Source organism: Bubalus kerabau, chromosome 15, assembly GCF_029407905.1.
Source record: "Bubalus kerabau isolate K-KA32 ecotype Philippines breed swamp buffalo chromosome 15, PCC_UOA_SB_1v2, whole genome shotgun sequence".
NCBI lineage: Eukaryota > Metazoa > Chordata > Mammalia > Artiodactyla > Bovidae > Bubalus > Bubalus kerabau.
In genome coordinates this window covers 47698895-47716941 of record NC_073638.1, presented here as the reverse complement: position 1 = coordinate 47716941, position 18047 = coordinate 47698895, and the positions used below count along the sequence as shown (strand labels likewise).

The 18047-nt window shown below is 39.3% G+C and overlaps 2 protein-coding genes across 2 annotated transcripts; both read left to right on the top strand.

The window, feature by feature from the left end:
• Window positions 1-872: 872 nt before the first annotated feature.
• Window positions 873-1850, top strand: LOC129627978 (olfactory receptor 52D1-like). The gene has a single exon (XM_055547400.1). It carries the CDS (start codon window positions 873-875, stop codon window positions 1848-1850), a length of 978 nt encoding a protein of 325 aa, XP_055403375.1.
• Window positions 1851-15877: 14027 nt separating this feature from the next.
• LOC129628459 (olfactory receptor 52P1-like) lies at window positions 15878-16867 on the top strand. The gene has a single exon (XM_055547898.1). The coding sequence runs from the start codon at window positions 15878-15880 to the stop codon at window positions 16865-16867; it is 990 nt and encodes a 329-aa protein (XP_055403873.1).
• The last annotated feature ends 1180 nt before the right edge of the window (window positions 16868-18047 follow it).

Genomic DNA, 18047 nt, shown 5'->3' with positions numbered 1-18047 from the left:
TATGCCACATTATTACTACTCTAATACTACAATGTGCTACTGTATTATATTGATTATATATATCATGATATCAAAATTATTTTTATGCTACTTTAAACCCACCTTTTTTCTCATTTATTATTATTTTTTAATTGGAGTCCCAGGTTGTTCTTTTAGACTGCAACATAGAGGGGAATCAGGAGCATGAAGTCAATAGCAGTATTAGCATACCAAGGTGTTATTACAAATTATAGCTTATCTGAATATAGTCTAGAAAACAGGGGAGTCAGTGCTTCATAGGATATTTTCAACCATAACAGTCTAAATTTCTTGCCAGATGGACACATGCGGGCTTGCAGGAAAATCCAAACTGTGCTGAATCTTCGGTGTTGAACTTTGGAAAACACTGTGGAAACCTACAATTCTGATCAAATGGAAGTCAAACAGTCTGTGGTGGTTTTGAAGATATTCTCTTTTATTCAGTTTTATTGAGATATAGTTGATATACAGCACCTGTGTAAGTTTAAAGAATACAGCATAATGTAACTTATATACCTCATGAAATGATTATCACACTAAGGTTTGTGAACATCTGTCATCTCATGTATAAACAAAATTTTAAAGACATAGAAAAAATATTTTTCCTTTTGATAAGAACTCTTAGGATTTAGTCTTAACTGTCATACATATTTATCATATTGCACATTACATCCCTGGTACTAATTATAACAGAAACTTTGTACCTTTTGATTGCCTCCATCCAACCTCCCCAATTATTTTTGTGTATCTTAATATTCCAACTTATTTCTACTTTGAAAATCTTGATTATTTTTAAAATCCAGGCTCAGTTGTTTCTGGATTGCTCTTTTCAGATGCTCCACCAGGGGGCCAGCATGACTGACTGCAATGCCTCCCAGGGCCACGCCCCTTTCTTCCTTCTCCAGGGCATTCCTGGGATGGAGGACAAACACAAGTGGATCTCTATTCCTTTCTCTTCCATGTACTTTGTCACCATCCTGGGGAACTGCACCATCCTCTTCATCATCTCCACAGAGCGCTCCCTGCATAAGCCCATGTTCCTGCTGCTTGGCATGCTGGCCCTCACGGACCTGGGCATGTCCACAACCACCATCCCCAAGGTGCTGTGCATCCTCTGGTTTGACCAGAGTGACATCAGCTTCGAGGGCTGCCTGGTCCAGCTGTTCTTCCTCCACTCCATCTCTGCCTTGCAGTCTGCCATCCTCATGTCCATGGCCTTTGACCGCTACGTGGCCATCTGTGAGCCCCTGCGCTATGCCACCATCCTTTCCAACAGCCGCATTGGGCTCATCGGCCTTGTGAGTTTAGTGAGAGCTGCCCTGCTCATTCTCCCCATGCCCATCCTCCTCCAGAAGATGCCCTTTCATGCCAGGCATGTCATCCCCAGCACCTATTGTGAGCACATGGCTGTGGTGAAGATGGTGTGTGTGGACACCACGGTCAACAGGGTGTATGGTCTGGTGGTGGCCTTGTTGGTTGCTGGGGTAGACGTCTCAGCTATTGCCTCATCTTATGTGCTGATCATCCGGGCTGTAATGCGGCTCTCTTCTAAGGAAGCCCACCAAAAAGCAGTAAATACCTGCACCACACACATCTGTGTCATGCTTCTCTATTACACCCCCCCACTTTTCTCTTTTCTTGCTCACCGTTTTGGCCATGGCATTCCACCTCATGTGCACACCATTCTTGGCAGCCTCTACTTCCTTATACCTCCAATGCTCAACCCTATTATTTATGCAGTGAAAACCAAAGAGTTTCGGGACAAATTGACAAAATATGGGTGCTGGAGAAAGGAGCCCATAAATATTACCTATGGTCAGAAACCTGTCTGATTATCTGGCACTGCTGGTTGAAAGAAAATAAAAAATCTCAACATAAATGAAGTTCCTTGAGGAATTAGCTCATGGAAGAAATACGTCATATTACAAATTATCTGCCAAAATTCTTAAATTGAGAGTCTAAGACACAGGAGAACTTACTCTCACTATTTCCAAAGCAAGGCTACAGTCTCACATTAAATGAAAAAATAACATATTATCTTCATCTGACATGGTAATTGAGAAAACTGAATGTGACGATGTACATAAAAGAACTTTGAACAACACACACTGAATGCAAGTAAAATGAGGTGGAATGTTTCCAAATGAAGAGAATATTGGTAGAAGAGAATAGTGGTAGAACTTGTCTACCACTTTGCCAGGAGAAGGAAATGGCAACCCACTCCAGTTTTCTTGCTTGGAAAATCTCATGGACAGAGGAGCCTGGCATGCTGCAGTCCATACGGTCACAAAGAGTCAGACATGACTTAATGACTAAAACAGAAACAACCACTTTGCCAAGGCTGGTCAAGTTGTGGGGGAAAAGGTTAAGATTATTTGAGGGTGAGTGAGTAGGTCAGAAAAAGTACACTAATTTATTATACCTGCTGCAAGAGACTTATGTTTGGTTTACAGGACTTGCTTCTTTGTAGAACTAGGGGGAATATGGACAAGAGACATAATCCCCAATTCCTAGAGAAATTCCAGTGGAAAAGGAGAAATGGGAAGCTCCTAAGCTTAAAAGGTGGATATGCCTTTAAACTAATTTCACATTTTTAAAAATTCTTGTTGTCAACTCTCCTGCTTGTCTCTACTAATTCCAGTGTTTCTTAAGAATCTCTTACTGAGAAAATTCTGAGAATGTTTTGTTATTGCTTGTAGTCATAAGTCAGTTTTACACTGGAAGTCATTGGCTATAGCCCTCTGAAAGGCAATTTCTCTGGGAACATGGAAATTTCATGGGCAAGTTCTTGGACAGTTTGTGGAGCTCAGATCTTGTGCCCAAACTTAGGAATTCATAAAGCTCAGAGGATATTATTTATCACTTTTAGACAATGATTTAGGATATAGTGCAAATCTTTCAAGATGTATGAAGGATAAAGTCCCAAAATTCTAGGGTTGGTCATTATATTGTAGAACTAATATTTAAAGACAGAGCTCAGTGAAAAGACACCCTTGAAGCCACATAGCTACCATTTAGAGGAGACTTTTTTTTTTTTTTTGGCCATGCCTCACAGCATGTGGAATCTTAGTTTTCTGACCAAAGATTGAATCCATGCCCTCTGCAGTGGATGCGCAGAGCCCTAACCAATGGATCACCAGGGAATTCCCTAAAAGGAGACTCTTAAAACACTAATCTAGAGGGAAATAAATGATACTCCTCGAGAGTGATACCAGCTATAATAAACACTAATAAATTATTTATTAAACAATTATATATATTGTTCTTTGAACAATTAATTATATTGTTCAATCCAGTATATTGAACAATTCATTAACAAGGGCTGTGAAAGATGGAATATTTCAAAGCTTGAAATAATGGGCACAACCTTCAGGAGGAAAAAAAATGAGGCTTACTAGGAAATATTTCTTCTACAAATGGAGAACTAGAGTTAAAGGAAAGCTTACAGGAGAAAAAATGGTTGAGGTACAGAGTACTGCCTATCTGACACCACAAACTTGAAGATTAAACACACACACACACAAATTACTCAGCATAATACTTTATGATTAAACATTAATTGACACATAAGTAGCAGTTTGTGAAGGAACCTGAAGCACTCATTAGCTGGAGGGGCTATGGTAGCACAAAACTTAATTTTGCTGAGATCTCTGTCTGATTTAATGAGTTACAGAAGCAGAGATCTGCATAATAAAATATTGCCTATCTCTCATATTTATTTTCTTCCTTTTGCTTTATGACTGGTTATTTTATAAAAATAAAAAGTCTATTTTTACTGAAATTATGAGCAAAACATTTATTAACTTGGGAATATAATGCATATTGGGAAAATTGTGGTAGGAAAGCTGTCAGCAGCAGATGATTCTGAGAAAACAGAGAGAGCTGAGAAACTCAGAAAAAGAAGCAAGTCTGACTCCATCTGTGTTTTTTCTCTTGGCCTGTTTTCTTCTTATTTAAAAGTGTTTTATTGTTTCTACTGTAAGATCAGCTTGATTCATCTCCTGTAGACTTGCTAACAAGATAGAATATGACATAGATATAAACTATTATTTTTCTCATGTCTATAGAGTTGTTTCTAGCCATGCAAAGCTAGAAAAATGTTCAAATGTTTTGTATCATGGTCAAGTTTAAATCATTTTCTGTCTGCTAGGTATTTGGATTTGAGTTAATAGAGAGTTGACTACCCTTCTATCATCTCCATTTTATGGAGAACTTAAGGTAAAGAATCTACCTGCAATGCAAGAGATGCAGCTTCAATCCCTGGTATGGGAAGATCCGCTGGAGGAGGAAATGGCAACCCACTCCAGTATTCTTGCCTGGAGAATCCCATGGACAGAGGGTTCTGGTGGGCTACAGGCCATGGAGTCACAAAGTCAGACACAATTGAGCAACTAAACAGCAAATATGCCTAGTAAGAGTCTCAAGCTCCCAAAATATAAACAATTAGAAAATAATTATATAATAGTAAATATATAAATAAGTATCTTGTAATAAATTTTCATGGAGGCAACATCTGACTAGAGTTTTAGGTATTGGGGCAAAAGATTTTGTAGCATTGGGGAATATAAATCTAGATTCCCCAGAAAACAGGCCTGAGACAAAAGCTTGCATATTGGCAGCTCATTTAGAAATGTATTCACAAAATATGGCCCTTGTAAAACAGAGTGAAACAAGAAAGAGGAAAAGCCAATATAAGATTTTTGGTCCAGTTGCACACTGTTAGTGGAGACTATTGTCCAGCCCTGCCAGAACCATCTAAAGAGCCTTCTGAAATACATCTCAGAGTATTTCATCTTCAGGGGATGAAAGGACTTCTCCCAATGGCTCAAACAGGGTTCCTGGCCTGCCCAACAGGTGTTAACTCCAAGTACTTACGCACGACAGCAGAGCTGTTTGCTAGGGGTATCCATGGACTTGGGGAAGCCCCATGGCAAGACATTACTAGGCATGATCTGAGCTTGATTGTCTGATTATACCTGCTAGGAACTGGTCACAGCAGCATTGCTTGAATGGATACAAGAGAATTGTGGATGGTGTGCAAGAACTATCTAGCATAAAAATCTACACAACCAAGGCCTCACAGGCTTCCCAGGTGGCACAGCAGTAAAGAATCTGCCTGCTAATGCAGGAGACACAAGAGATGCAGTTTCAATTCCTGGATCAGAAAGATCCCCTGGAATAGGAAATGGCAACCCACCCCAGTATTCTTTCCTGGAAAACTCCATGACAGAGCAACCTGGTGGGCTACAGTCTATGGGGTCACAAAGAGTTGGACACAACTGAGCAAGTGAGCATGCAGGTGGCCTCACCATAAGCTGTGAATTTTCTTTGAGATTAAGAAGGGCTCACACCTTGAGTTCATCCAATAGATTCATTATTTTAATTTTTCAACTTCAAATAAAAAGTTATCTCATTAACATGGTTCAACGTCCATAACTATAGCTAACTAAAAAGTATTCTTAAAATATTTAAAAGTGTTTCTAGAAAGAAAAGAGCTTCTATAGATGTGTATAGTTATTCTCAATTCTTACTTCTTTTTTACACAGAATGAAATAAATAGTGCTACTTACTATTGTTGTTCTTTCTATTTTTGTTGTTAAAATAATACATGTACTTTGTAAAGCAAACAAATGTGAAAAGATACACAATGAAGTATAAAAGTCTTCCTTCTGCTTTTACATGAAACTGGTCCCTGGAAGTAAGCCCTTTAAATAGATTTTATGCATAATTTACTACCTGTAATTACTTTGCTATTTAAAGTAAGAGTATAGATACAAGCTAGATGTGATTCCTTTTTTCATAAGTATGACTTACATATTTATTTAACTTTGAACTTTTATGTGCAGCAGGATTTTTAAAATTTCTCTCTTTGTTGCCAATTGTAAATTTCCTTTTTCTGCCTCTTGACAAGACCAAGGAGCATTTTTCTTTGTTTTCATTTGCTTCATCTAGTCCTGGACTTTTCTACTTTGGTTCTTTGGTCAGCAACAATTCCCTGTGTATAATTCATTCTTCTTTACCATACACGAGACAAATACAGACGTACTTCAAATAAAAATTAAAGACAAATAAGTCTATAGTTCCCTTTCCCTTTGTATTATCAGATTTCCAGTCACAGACTTCCTGTATTGAGAAGGACAATGTTTCCTCCACTGCTGCAGGATTCTTTTACCTGAAGTGCTTCTTGTATTTTTCCTCCATTGAGAAATATTTCCCAATTGGAGTTCATGCTTCATTTTGTTAAAATAAAAATACCACTCCACATGCCTCTCCTGAGAATCTCCCATGTATATGCAGGAGAGCTGATTTCTTTGTTGGAGGCTTGGTGGTATTCTCTTCTTCCTATCCAATAGTGTCAAATGAAGCTTTAAGTTTACTGGTTTTACTTTGTAGTTTAAAATAATAGTTTATTTCTGCTTGTGAAGTATCAAATTTCATATCATGTGACTGAATGTGCTTTTTCCAAACAAACCTATCGTCAGTTTAACATAGATTTTTAGATAGGTTTTCTATGCTTTTACTTAAAATAATACTGCTCAGTTCTTTTCTTAAAATGTTAGTCCCTGTGGCTGTTTTAATAAACCAACACATCTGAGAATAAACTAGCATATTCATAACTTCTCAGCTTTACTTTATTTAACTTTAGAGAAAAATATGTATTTATCTAGCCATGTATCTCATCGCATTCTTTGTTAACAACTCTATCAAAACATTTCAATATTCAATTCTGTGGCAATGATGTCTGCAGATAGGTCTGTATATTTAGATCTAAATTTTGGAGTCTGATGCTTTATATATGTGCAACTGACTGAGGACCTATTATTCAGGTGATAAATACTTCAGCTTCAGACAAACATTGCTTTATTTTTTTTTGTTTCTTCATTTGTTCACTTTTATAAAGCTTTCAGCAATCAATGCAAAGAAATAGAGGAAAACAATAGAATGTGAAAGGCTAGAGATCTCTTCAAGAAAATAAGACATCAAGGGAACATTTTTTGCAAATACAGGCACAATAAAGGACAGAAATGGCATGGACCTAACAGAAGCAGAAGATAGTAAGAACAAGTGGCAAGAATACATAGAAGAACTATTCAAAAAAGATCTTCATGACCCATATAACCACGATGGTGTGATCACTCACCTAGAGTCAGACATCCTGGAATGCAAAGTCAAGTGGGCCTTAGGAAGCATCACTATGAACGAAACTAGAGAAGATGATGGAATTCCAGTTGTGCTCTTTCAAATCCTAAAAGATGATGCTGTGAAAGTACTGCACTCAATATGACAGCAAATTTGGAAAATTCAGCAGTGGCCACAAGACTGGAAAATGTCAGTTTTCATTCCAATCCCCAAAAAAAGGCAATGCCAAAGAATGTTCAAACTACCTCACAATTGCACTCATCTCACACACTAGCAAAATAATGCTCAAAATTCTCCAAACAAGGCTTCAATAGTAAGTGAACTGACAACTAAAAAGCAAGAGAATTCCAGAAAAACTTCTGCTTCTGCTTTATTAATTATGTTAAAGCCTTTGACTGTTTGGATCACAACAAACTGTGGAAAATTCTTCAACAGATGGGAATACCAGACCTCCTTACCTGCCTCCTGAGAAACCTGTATGCAGATTTCAAGAAGCAACAGTTAGAACTGGACATGGAAAAAGACTGGTTCGAAATAGGGAAAGGAGTACGTCAAGGCTGTATATTGTCACCCTGCTTATTTAATTTCTATGCAGAGTACATCATGCAGAATGCTGGACTGGATGAAACACAAGCTGGGATCAAGATTGCCAGGAGAAATATCAATAACCTCAGATATGCAGATGACACCACCATTATGGCAGAAACTGAAGAGGAACTAAAGGGCCTCTTGGTGAAAGTGAAAGAGGAGAGTGAAAAAGCTGGCTTAAAACTCAACATTCAAAAAATGAAGATCATGGCATTTGATCCCATCACTTCATGGCAAATAGATGGGGAAACAATGGAAACAGTCACAGACTGTGTTTTAGGCTCCAAAATCACTGCAGATAGTGACTGCAGCCGTGAAATTAAAAGATGCTTGCTCCTTGGAAGAAAAACTATGACCTACCTAGACAGCATGTTGAAAACCAGAGACATTACTTTGCTGACAAAGGCCAGTCTAGTCAAAGCTATGGCTTTTCCAGTAGCCATGTATGAAAGTGAGAGCTGGACTATATAAAGAAAGCTGAGCACCGAAGAATTGATACTTTTGTACTGTGGTGGCGGAGAAGACTCTTGAGAGTCCCTTGGACTGCAAGGAGTTCCAATCAGTCCATCCTAAAGGAAATCAGTCCAGAATATTCATTGGAGGGACTGCTGCTGAAACTGAAACTCCAATACTTTGGCCACCTGATGTGAAGAACTGACTCATTGGAAAAGACCTTGATACTGGGAAGGATTGAAGGCAGGAGGAGAAGAGGACAACAGGATAAGATGGTTGTATGGCATCACTGACTCAATGGACATGAGTTTGAGCAAGCTCTGGGAATTGGTGATGGACAGGGACGCCTGGTGTGCTGCAGTCCATGGGGTCGCAAAGAGTTGGACACAACTGAGTGACTGAGATGAACTGAACTGATAAAGATCTATCCAAATAGATGTCCTATTATAATTCTGGGAATTATTAGCAAGTTTTCAGAGTTTATATATTATAGCTCTATGGAAGAAACTACAAATTTGATTATTTGTCAAGAACGGGCAGAGGACCATAACTGAATAAGTAAATATTAATTCAAATAGTTAATATCAGAAGAATAAGAGGAATATTCACATAGGTCATGCAAAATACTACTGACCACAATGGAAGAAAACCACATCAGAGTTTGATAGATTTTGTGGTCTGTCAACATCAGTTGAACTGTTGCTGAGCTATTTTAGAAGTGGCCTATTTCAGGGAAATTTCGCTATGGATTTATGAGCTATATACCTGGAATTTCATCAGAAAAAAATTTCAGTAATGGCTGATAGGTGAAAAATAAAAATGATTGCAAATTGAATCATCTCCTTACCCCATTATATTTGAAGAGTCTTCTCTTACTTAAATATATTAATGATAAAACCAATTAATTTTGTATTTAAATAGTCCAAAGATATTATTTTTATTTTTAATACTACAAAGCATCACAACACTCTTGTCCACTATAATGTAACCAGACTGTGCTGTTTAGATAAATTGGAATCTTGAAAACTAGGATCAGGGCATGAAAATCTGGATGGATGTTACAGCTCAGCAACCACTATAAATCTGTTGATAGAATATTCTAATTTTAGCTAATTACTAAATGAACTAAATAAAAATGCATTTTAAGAAAAGATAAGTGTCACTATATGTAACTTTGTTCTGTATTTTCCAAGTCTTCTGTAAATGTGTTATCATACTTTCATAACTTAAAAAATAAAAAAGAAAAAAAAGATAAGACAGGTATCTTCACATGTCTTCTATGGAAAAAATATATGCATTGGGAAAATTAAACAAGAGATAACTTGTTGACAGCATTACAGATGAAAAACATAAATGATAACATGTTACTATGTTTTTTAAAATTTGTTTATTTAATAATATCTTTTAGCATTCCTTCCATATTAGCATAGGTAGACCTATTTTATTCCATTTCATGATTCTATAACATTCCTGCAGATGTTTGTCAACATTTATTTCAGCAGTCATCTATTGATAGACATGTATTTGTTTCCAGGATCTTGTTATGTATTGTGTTTTTAGAATTTTAAAGTTGCAAATTTTGTTGCCATTAGCTGTTTGGTGGCTCAGTCACGTCTACTCTTCGTGACCCCATGGACTGTAGCTTGCCAGGCTCCTCTGTCCATGGGATTTCTTAGGCAGGAATACTGAAGTGGTTGCCATTTCCTTCTCCAGGGGCTCTTCCCAGTCCAGGGATGGAACCTTCAGCTCCTGCTGGGTAGGAGATAGACAGGCTCCAGTTTGAAAATTCACCATCAGCCAGCCTCTTCTTTGCATTTCCTGAGATAAGAGATATGTGTGCTCCAGCTGAGGAATTTATAACCAGCTCCACATTTGGGAATGAAAGTAACAACAGAAACAGGGTAAATAGCTAGTCTTTGTCTCTTGTTTACACCTCAAGGGAATAATCATGGCAAGGACAAAGAGAGGCACAGATTCTTGTAAGTAAAAGGTAAGGGAACACTATACATGCACAGAAAGGCTCCTTGGAGTCAAAAGCCAAGGCATAATGCCAGGCCATAATGAGTCTTGTTCCTTCCAGAAGCCTTCACTTTGAGATCCATCTTGGCTGAGGGGTGCATGTGCACCCCAAGGGAGAGTCCCAGGGCAGGGCAGGTGCGGAAAAAGAAACCAGATAACTGGCCAGAAAGGAAGGCAAAATCAGAAGAATAGCCTTATATTGTTGTAGCCGCGTTCATTCCGGGAAACAAACTCACTCAGAAGGACAATGCAGATAGTGGAGTGCAGTTTATTTCCCTGGTGGGCCCAAGGCAGAGTCTCCTCTTAGCCAAGGACCCCAACCAGTTTTTGTGAAAACCTTATATACTATAAGTGTACGTGCCCAAACCCACCTCCCCAAATTCCCTGAAACTAGTCTGAACAAAGGAAAAACAAATAGCAGTAGCACTGAATGCTGTGGGAGTCAACCCAGGCCTACGACAGTGGATGGTGCAGTGCTAAGTCATGTCCGACTTTTTGTGATCCCATGGACTGTAGTCTGCCAAGCTCCTCTGTTCTTGGGAATCTCCGGGCAAGAATACTGGAGTGGTTTGCCATGCCCACCTCCAGGGGATCTTCCCAACCCAGGGATTGAACCCATGTCTCTTACATCTCCTGCATTGGCGGGTGGGTTCTTTTACCACTAGCGCCACCTGGGAAGCCCCATGGAAAAGAAAGATATGATCAAAGTTAACCCATGATCCATATGCCTTAAGCCTAGGTAGTTAACAATGGAGAGTTATCAATAGGCCTGTGGTCATACCCCAGTAAGCATAATAGAATTTATGATTGTATTCGGTTACACAGATAATTAGGGTATTTTTTTAGGCTACAGAGAGTCTAGGTACAAGCTCTAGGGCTCTTCCATTTGGCGGGGTATGTGTGTGTGTGGGGGAGGGGGTGGTGCGGGGTCTGGTTTTCCAGTTGGTATGTTGTTTCCATAGATACTGGGCATATAGCTCAAAGTCCACAGTCTGGCCCAAGATGGAGGCTTGCTTTCAAGATGGAGCCTGTTCTGTCTGTTTCCTCACTTAATATAAATGACTTAACTGCCTCTTTACTATGGTCTTCCTCACTAGAGGGGACACCCACACCCTTTCTCTCCAGGTATGCATCTCTGCCTTGCTTCTTTCTCACCTAAACAAACTGCTTCTCTGTGTGCTCTCCTACTTGCGGTTGTGCTGTGTCTCTTATAATAAACTTTGTACCAGCATTTACAGTTTCTGTCTTTATGATAAATGCATTTTTCTTGGGGGGCGGGGCAAAGATCCAGGGAAAATTAGCCTCTAGCTTCTAACCCTTGTTGGTTTGGTGGCCAGGATTCCTGGTTCTCATCCAGGTGGACCCAGGTTCAATAACGACAAGGATTTAAGATCTCGCTTCAGGCCACCACCCACTGCTGCCTCACAGAGATCTCCTACATTGCAGATGGATTCTTTTACCGCTGAGCCACCTCAGCATTATTGTGTACAAGGGCCATATGAGTTAGACTAGTATCATCTGAAGCATGGCCTTATTCCAAAATCTACTGGGAGAGTAGCACTGAAACATATACATTACCGTATGTAAAATAAGAAAGCCAATGGGAATTTGCTGTATGACGCAGGGAGCTCATCCTAGTGACAACCCAGAGAGGCGGGGTGGAAGGGGAGGTGGGGGGAAGGTCGAAAGGGAGGGAACATATGTATGCATACCTGTTGCAAGGAAAAGTCAATTCGGACTCCAAGTTGGAACTGTTTCTTTGACTTGCTTTTGTTATTATAATCATATATAATGACTTGCCTAAGAGAATCCTGCCCCTCTGCCTTGGTGTTAAGCTTAAGAGCCTTGGTTCAGGACTTTGTCCACCTGTGGATGTGAGGAAGGAAGAAATTAACATATCTCCTACCTAAAGCTTGCCATTCTAGGAGATATTTGCAAGATTCATGGCTTTTTACTTTCTTTCCTCACCTCCCTCTCATCTCTGATTGTAAAGAAAGAGCACTTCTAGACCTCAGTAAGATGGTTTTTTGGAGACATGAAGCAGCCTTGCCTCAATATTTCATCTCTGATTCAATTCATTGGCCTCTTATATGGTGAGCAGAGTGAGCTTGGTCTTGTTGATACCTATAACTGATTCTTTTGACGTATTGCAGAACCCAGTACAATGCTGTAAAGCAATTATCTTCCAATTAAAAATAAATATTTTTTTTTAAGAAATAGCAAAAAAAGTCTATATTAAAGAGCTAAAGCTCTATCTGTAGGCATCCACCAAATAGAGGTTAAGTCATACAAAACCAACATTACGTAAAAACTGGCAATGGTCAAAATTATCCCTTTTCCCCTGAGAGTTACTTTTCAGGTTATGTTGTTCTTTGAATGAATCCAGCCCAGTGGGATACTCTAATGAACTAGTTTTTTTTTGTTTTGTTTTGTTTTGTTTTGTTTTTTAACCCTCCCTCTTTCTTTGATCTCTATAGAATCAGGCTGTGCCCTAAGTTCTTGGATGATGAAATCATAGAGTCCAAAATTTCCCTTATATAGTGTCAGAGCCTTAGTCCATGTAGAAAGGATGCTATATGTTGTGCCCCAAGAAAAAGAAACAGGAGGAGACCCAGGGTGGCAGAGATCCCTTTCCCAGGGGCTAAGATCAACTCAGTGGAAAAGAAAAATAGTGTTCTATGAAACATGAAATAGGCAGATTCAAGTTGTGACTTTGGAATGACAAGCTCTGGTTATCAGAAGAAAAGAAGCTGGTAGGAATATGGGAAAACATTTCTAGGTAAGTTCTTATGTAAATCATTAGAACTACTCCTAAATCCCTTTCTTTTAATCAGATTGTCTTCTGTAAGTGCCTTCCATCTGTAGCACCCCCTACTTTGAACTGGCCATTCATCTGCTAGTCACTTAGCAACCTCTACCCCGGATATCTGAAAATAGTGCCTCACTTCAGAAAAGTAAACAGGTTTACAGGGTATATAGGAGGTGACAGAATAAAAGTTTCAAGAATCAGATGGTTTTCAAATAATGCAGAAATGTATTTAGATACGAGCATGTAGGGCTGATTTATAAGTCCTGGCTTGTTGTTATTGTACAGTCAGTAAGTTGTGTCTGACTCTTTGCGACCCCATGAACTGCAGCATACCAGGCTTCCCTGGCCTTCATTAACTCTCAGAGTTTGCTCAAACTCATGTCCATTGAGTCGGTGATGCCATCCAACCCTCTTATCCTCTGTTGCCCCTTCTCCTCTTGCCATTAATCTTTCCCAGCATCAGGGTCTTCTCCAATAAGTTGGCTGCTCTATCAGGTGGCTAAAGTATTGGAGCTTCAGCTTCAGCATCAATGCTACCAATGAATATTCAGAACTGATTTCCTGTAGGATTGACTATTTTTATCTCCATGCAGACCAAGCTACCTTCAAGAGTCTTCTCCAGTACCACAATTTGAAAGCATCAGTTCTTCAGTGCTCAACCTTCTTTATTGTTCAACTCTCACACCCATAGACAACTACTGGAAAAACCATAGTTTTGGCTCGTAGTGAGTACTTAATAAGTATTACTTAAGTAGAGAAATTGCTTAAGGAAAGGAAACTTAGTTTAAGTGCTATGCAATAGGGCAGAGGTATGGGCAGAAGCATGATGTGGTTTCCCTGGTAGCTCAGTTGGTAAAGAATCTGCCTGCAATGCAGGAGACCAGAGTTTGATCCTTGGGTCAGGAAGATCCCCTGAAGAAAGAAATGGCAACCCACTCCAATATTCTTGCCTGGAAAATATTATGGACAGAGAAGCCTGGCAGGTTAGAATCCATGAGTTTGCAAGGACCCAACTTAGCGACTAAACTCACCCCATGATGTGAGCAACAGCAGGAAAGGGAAGGTAACAATGAGGCAAGGATAATTCTTGAGTTTTCAAGAAAAAAAGAAATAAATTTTAGGTAAATTTTAGGAAAGCATTTTAGGTAATAGGAACTGTCAGTCATAGATCCCACTTCTAACCTTGTCTCCAGAACTCCACTCACGTGACAGCAAGGTCACACTGATTTTCTCACTATTCCTTAATATACCTAAGTTTCCTAGGTATCAGAAGTCTACAAACTTTTCAGATTCTTCTAATATGCAACCAAGACTGGGAACCACTCTTTTGACTCTATGAAGTATGAAAATAAGCCAGGAGAGGGAATAGAGAAAAATGGCTGCTTCAGAAGATGATATACAGTTATTGTGATAAAAATAGAAGTTTAATAAACCAGTATTTATTTATTTATTTATTTATTTTGCAGACCTACATAAGGGTAGGCAGTGGGTCATGTGAAAATACACAGAGAAATTGAACAGTAAGGGCAAATACCCTGAAGCAGGAACAAACTTATCATGCTTCAAGTACTTCATGATATGTCTGAAGAATAAATTAGTAGCCCAGTGGACTAATTTGAAGTAAATTACCCATGATTAAAGGCAATTCAATCTACACATGAGGGCTGACTGTAATGAAAGAAAGATGCACAAATCAGAAGAAAAACCACAGAAGACTGTCTATCAAGTGCATAAATACATAGCTTGAGAGAGAGAGTAGGAGATTGTTTTGTACTTGACAATACCTATGGATAGCCAGTCTGGTAGTTGGACCTGTCCTTGTAGTTCTTGGCATAAATGGAAGATGCCCTCAGCAATTGCCATCGGGAAACTTTGCAGCAAGTGGGGAAGGTTAAGAATGTTTATTACTAAGAAATGCTAGAAATTACACAGCAAACTTGGGACCACACAGTGAGTCATGAGTAGCACCTAGGTCTTGGGTTCTTCTTTTATTGGAGTCAAGTGTGTGGGCTTAGGATTTTGTAGGCTCACTGTTTGTTGGTGAATTTAAAACATAAGAGCAGAAATCTAAAGTGTGGGGAAAGGGAAAACAAAGGACCCAAATGGCCAGATATCAAAAACAACCAAGAACTCTAAAATAAAGGAAACTGGCCTCCCCATTCATCTAGTCCTCTGGCTGCCAAAGTGTTTATGAGATAGCCATCTCTGAAGTATATGCCTAGGCAATCAAAGCTCAAGGCAAGCACTTGCATTACAAAAAAAGAGAAAATCCAATTGTCAGGGTTTATCCTACAAAAGGAGCAAGCTGATGTTGTCTTCATTTAGACAACCTATCTATGACATTTTGTCCAAAAAAAAACCCAGAGGAATCCAGTGGGGAGAAACAGGATTATAACCAGAGACTAGATTTCTGAAAGAAGGAAAACACCTAAGGAACACGGAGACTCCCAACAACTCATCACTCTTGCAATAAAATGTAAGCATATTTCCTCTCCGTAGGACGCTTCCCAATGAGAATATTACAGTTCTTCTATCATGTTCTTCCATCTTTTAATCAAGGTTGAAAATCTTTTCTCCTATTCTTACTCAGAATTTCAGACAAAATTTTTGATGTAGAGAATTGCTGAACTGGAAGAGGTGAGAGTTAAAGTCCATTACAACATTCCTTATACAGAAAAGAAGTTTAAGGCTCATAAAGAAGTGAGTGTGAAAATGATGTTGTGATAGAACTGAAGCCATGTTGAAAACTCCATGTTTCCAAAGGGGTATTCTTCCATTTTTCTCTGAACCCTAACTCAAGTGAGTCACTGAAAGCCAAACTGATATTAAAAAAAAAAACGGCACACTGCCATGTCTCATTGGGAAGTGTCAAAACTTCCTTTATCAACCACCACCAGTTTCTACTATGCTATCTTCAACCACTCCAACTTTATGACCTTCACTTTGATGGGCATACCTGGCTTAGAGGCACAGCACTTATGGTTATCTCTTCCTTTCTTCTCCATGTTTTTGGCTATCCTCATCAGTAATGGTGCCATCCTTTTCATGCTGGCCAGGGAGCCCACACTTCACACACCAATGTACCTGCTCCTGGCTCTGCTGATGGTGGCTGACCTTATATCCACTCTGGCTCTGTTGCCTAAGCTCCTCTGCCTCTTCTGGTTCAATGATCGGGACATAGCTGTCAATGCCTGTTTCACTCAGATGTTTTTCATCCATGGAACATCCGTGGTACGATCAGCCCTACTTGTTGCAATGGCCTTTGACCGATTTGTGGCTGTGTGTGAGCCACTACGCTACAACGCAGTTCTGAGCCATTCCTTAGTTGGACGCCTGGGACTGATGGCTTTAGCCAAGGGGGTGATTCTTATCCTGCCCATGCCTCTTCTACTGCAAAGGTTGACCTTCTGCCACATGGTCATTCCTCACACCTACTGTGACCACATGGCTGTGGTGAAACTGGCCTGTGATGACACCAGGCGTAACCGGATCTATGGGCTGTTTGTGATTCTTCTTGTGGTGGGGCTTGATTTAGTGCTCATTGGCCTCTCTTATGGTCTCATCTTGCAGGCCGTGATACGTCTCAATTCTCGAGATGCCATCTACAAAGCCCTTAACACCTGCTCAGCCCACCTCTTTGTCATCCTTATCACTTATGTGCCTGCACTCTTCTCTTCTCTCACCCACCGCCTTGGTCACAATATCCCACTTCCTGCCCACATTCTTCTTGCCAATCTCTACCTTCTTATACCCTCAATGTTCAATCCCATCATTTATGGCATGAAGACAAAGGATATACAGGTCAAAGTGGCCAAATGCCTGTGCAGAAGACATTCATAGGTTATAAGTCCTGATCACGTACCTGTGAGTAAGTGAACAATGAGGACAATTGTATACACCCTTGCCCAACCATCCAAGATCCAGTTGTATCTCCAGATGATCTGTGGAAACCATGAAGAAGTATGTGTTGCATGTGTTAGCTTATATGAAGAGCAAATATGATTGCACTTTCATTGATTTGTAAACTAGAAAGGGGAAAGCCAAGATAGCTCTTTCTATGTCTGTTTAACAGCACCACTCTTATGACATGGGTCTCTTTATAATTTTCACATATGTGTTCATGTTTGCTAACTTCAGAAAAAAATTTTATGTGAATGATCCAAGAAAAACTTTTCTTATATTGGTGGAAAGTTTGTATTTGTTTCAGTTTTCTATTTCTCTAATTCTATGTCTGTTTCTAAATAGTATTGTATTGTTGCAAGGGACCTGACAATACTCATTATCTTAAATGTCACCTTAACTTGTAAAGTTTCTGAATTTTTTAGTGCAATGGATCTGGAGGGTACTTTGCTTAGTGAAATAAATCAGAGAAAGGCAAATACAGTGTTATCACTTATCATGAATGAATATCATGAATGACTGCTGCTGCTGCTGCTAAGTTGCTTCAGTCGTGTCCAACTCTGTGCGACCCCATAGACGGCAGCCCATCAGGCTCCCCTGTCCCTGGGATTCTCCAGGCAAGAACACTGGAGTGGGTTGCCATTTCCTTCTCCAATGCATGAAAGTGAAAAGTGAAAGTGAAGTTGCTCAGTCGTGTCCGACTCTTAGTGACCCCATGGACTGCAGCCTACCAGGCTCCTCTCTCCATGGGATTTTCCAGGAAAGAGTACTGGAGTGGGGCGCCATTGCCTTCTCCGCATGAATGACTAGCAAAACAGAAAGAAACTCCCAAATATAGAGAACAATCTAGTGGTTACCAATGAGGAGAGAAAATGGAGGAGGGGTAAAATAGTGATAAGGGATTAAGATGTACAAACCATTTTGTATAAAATAATAATTATAAAATTACATAGTATAGCACAGGAAATATATCCAATGTTTTATAATAACTTTAAATTTACTTTATCTATGAAGATATTGAATTACTATGTTGCACATCAGAATCTAATATAATATTGTAAATCAACTATATTTCAATAAAACAAGTTACTTAAGATATAGCAGTGAAAGAGATACACTT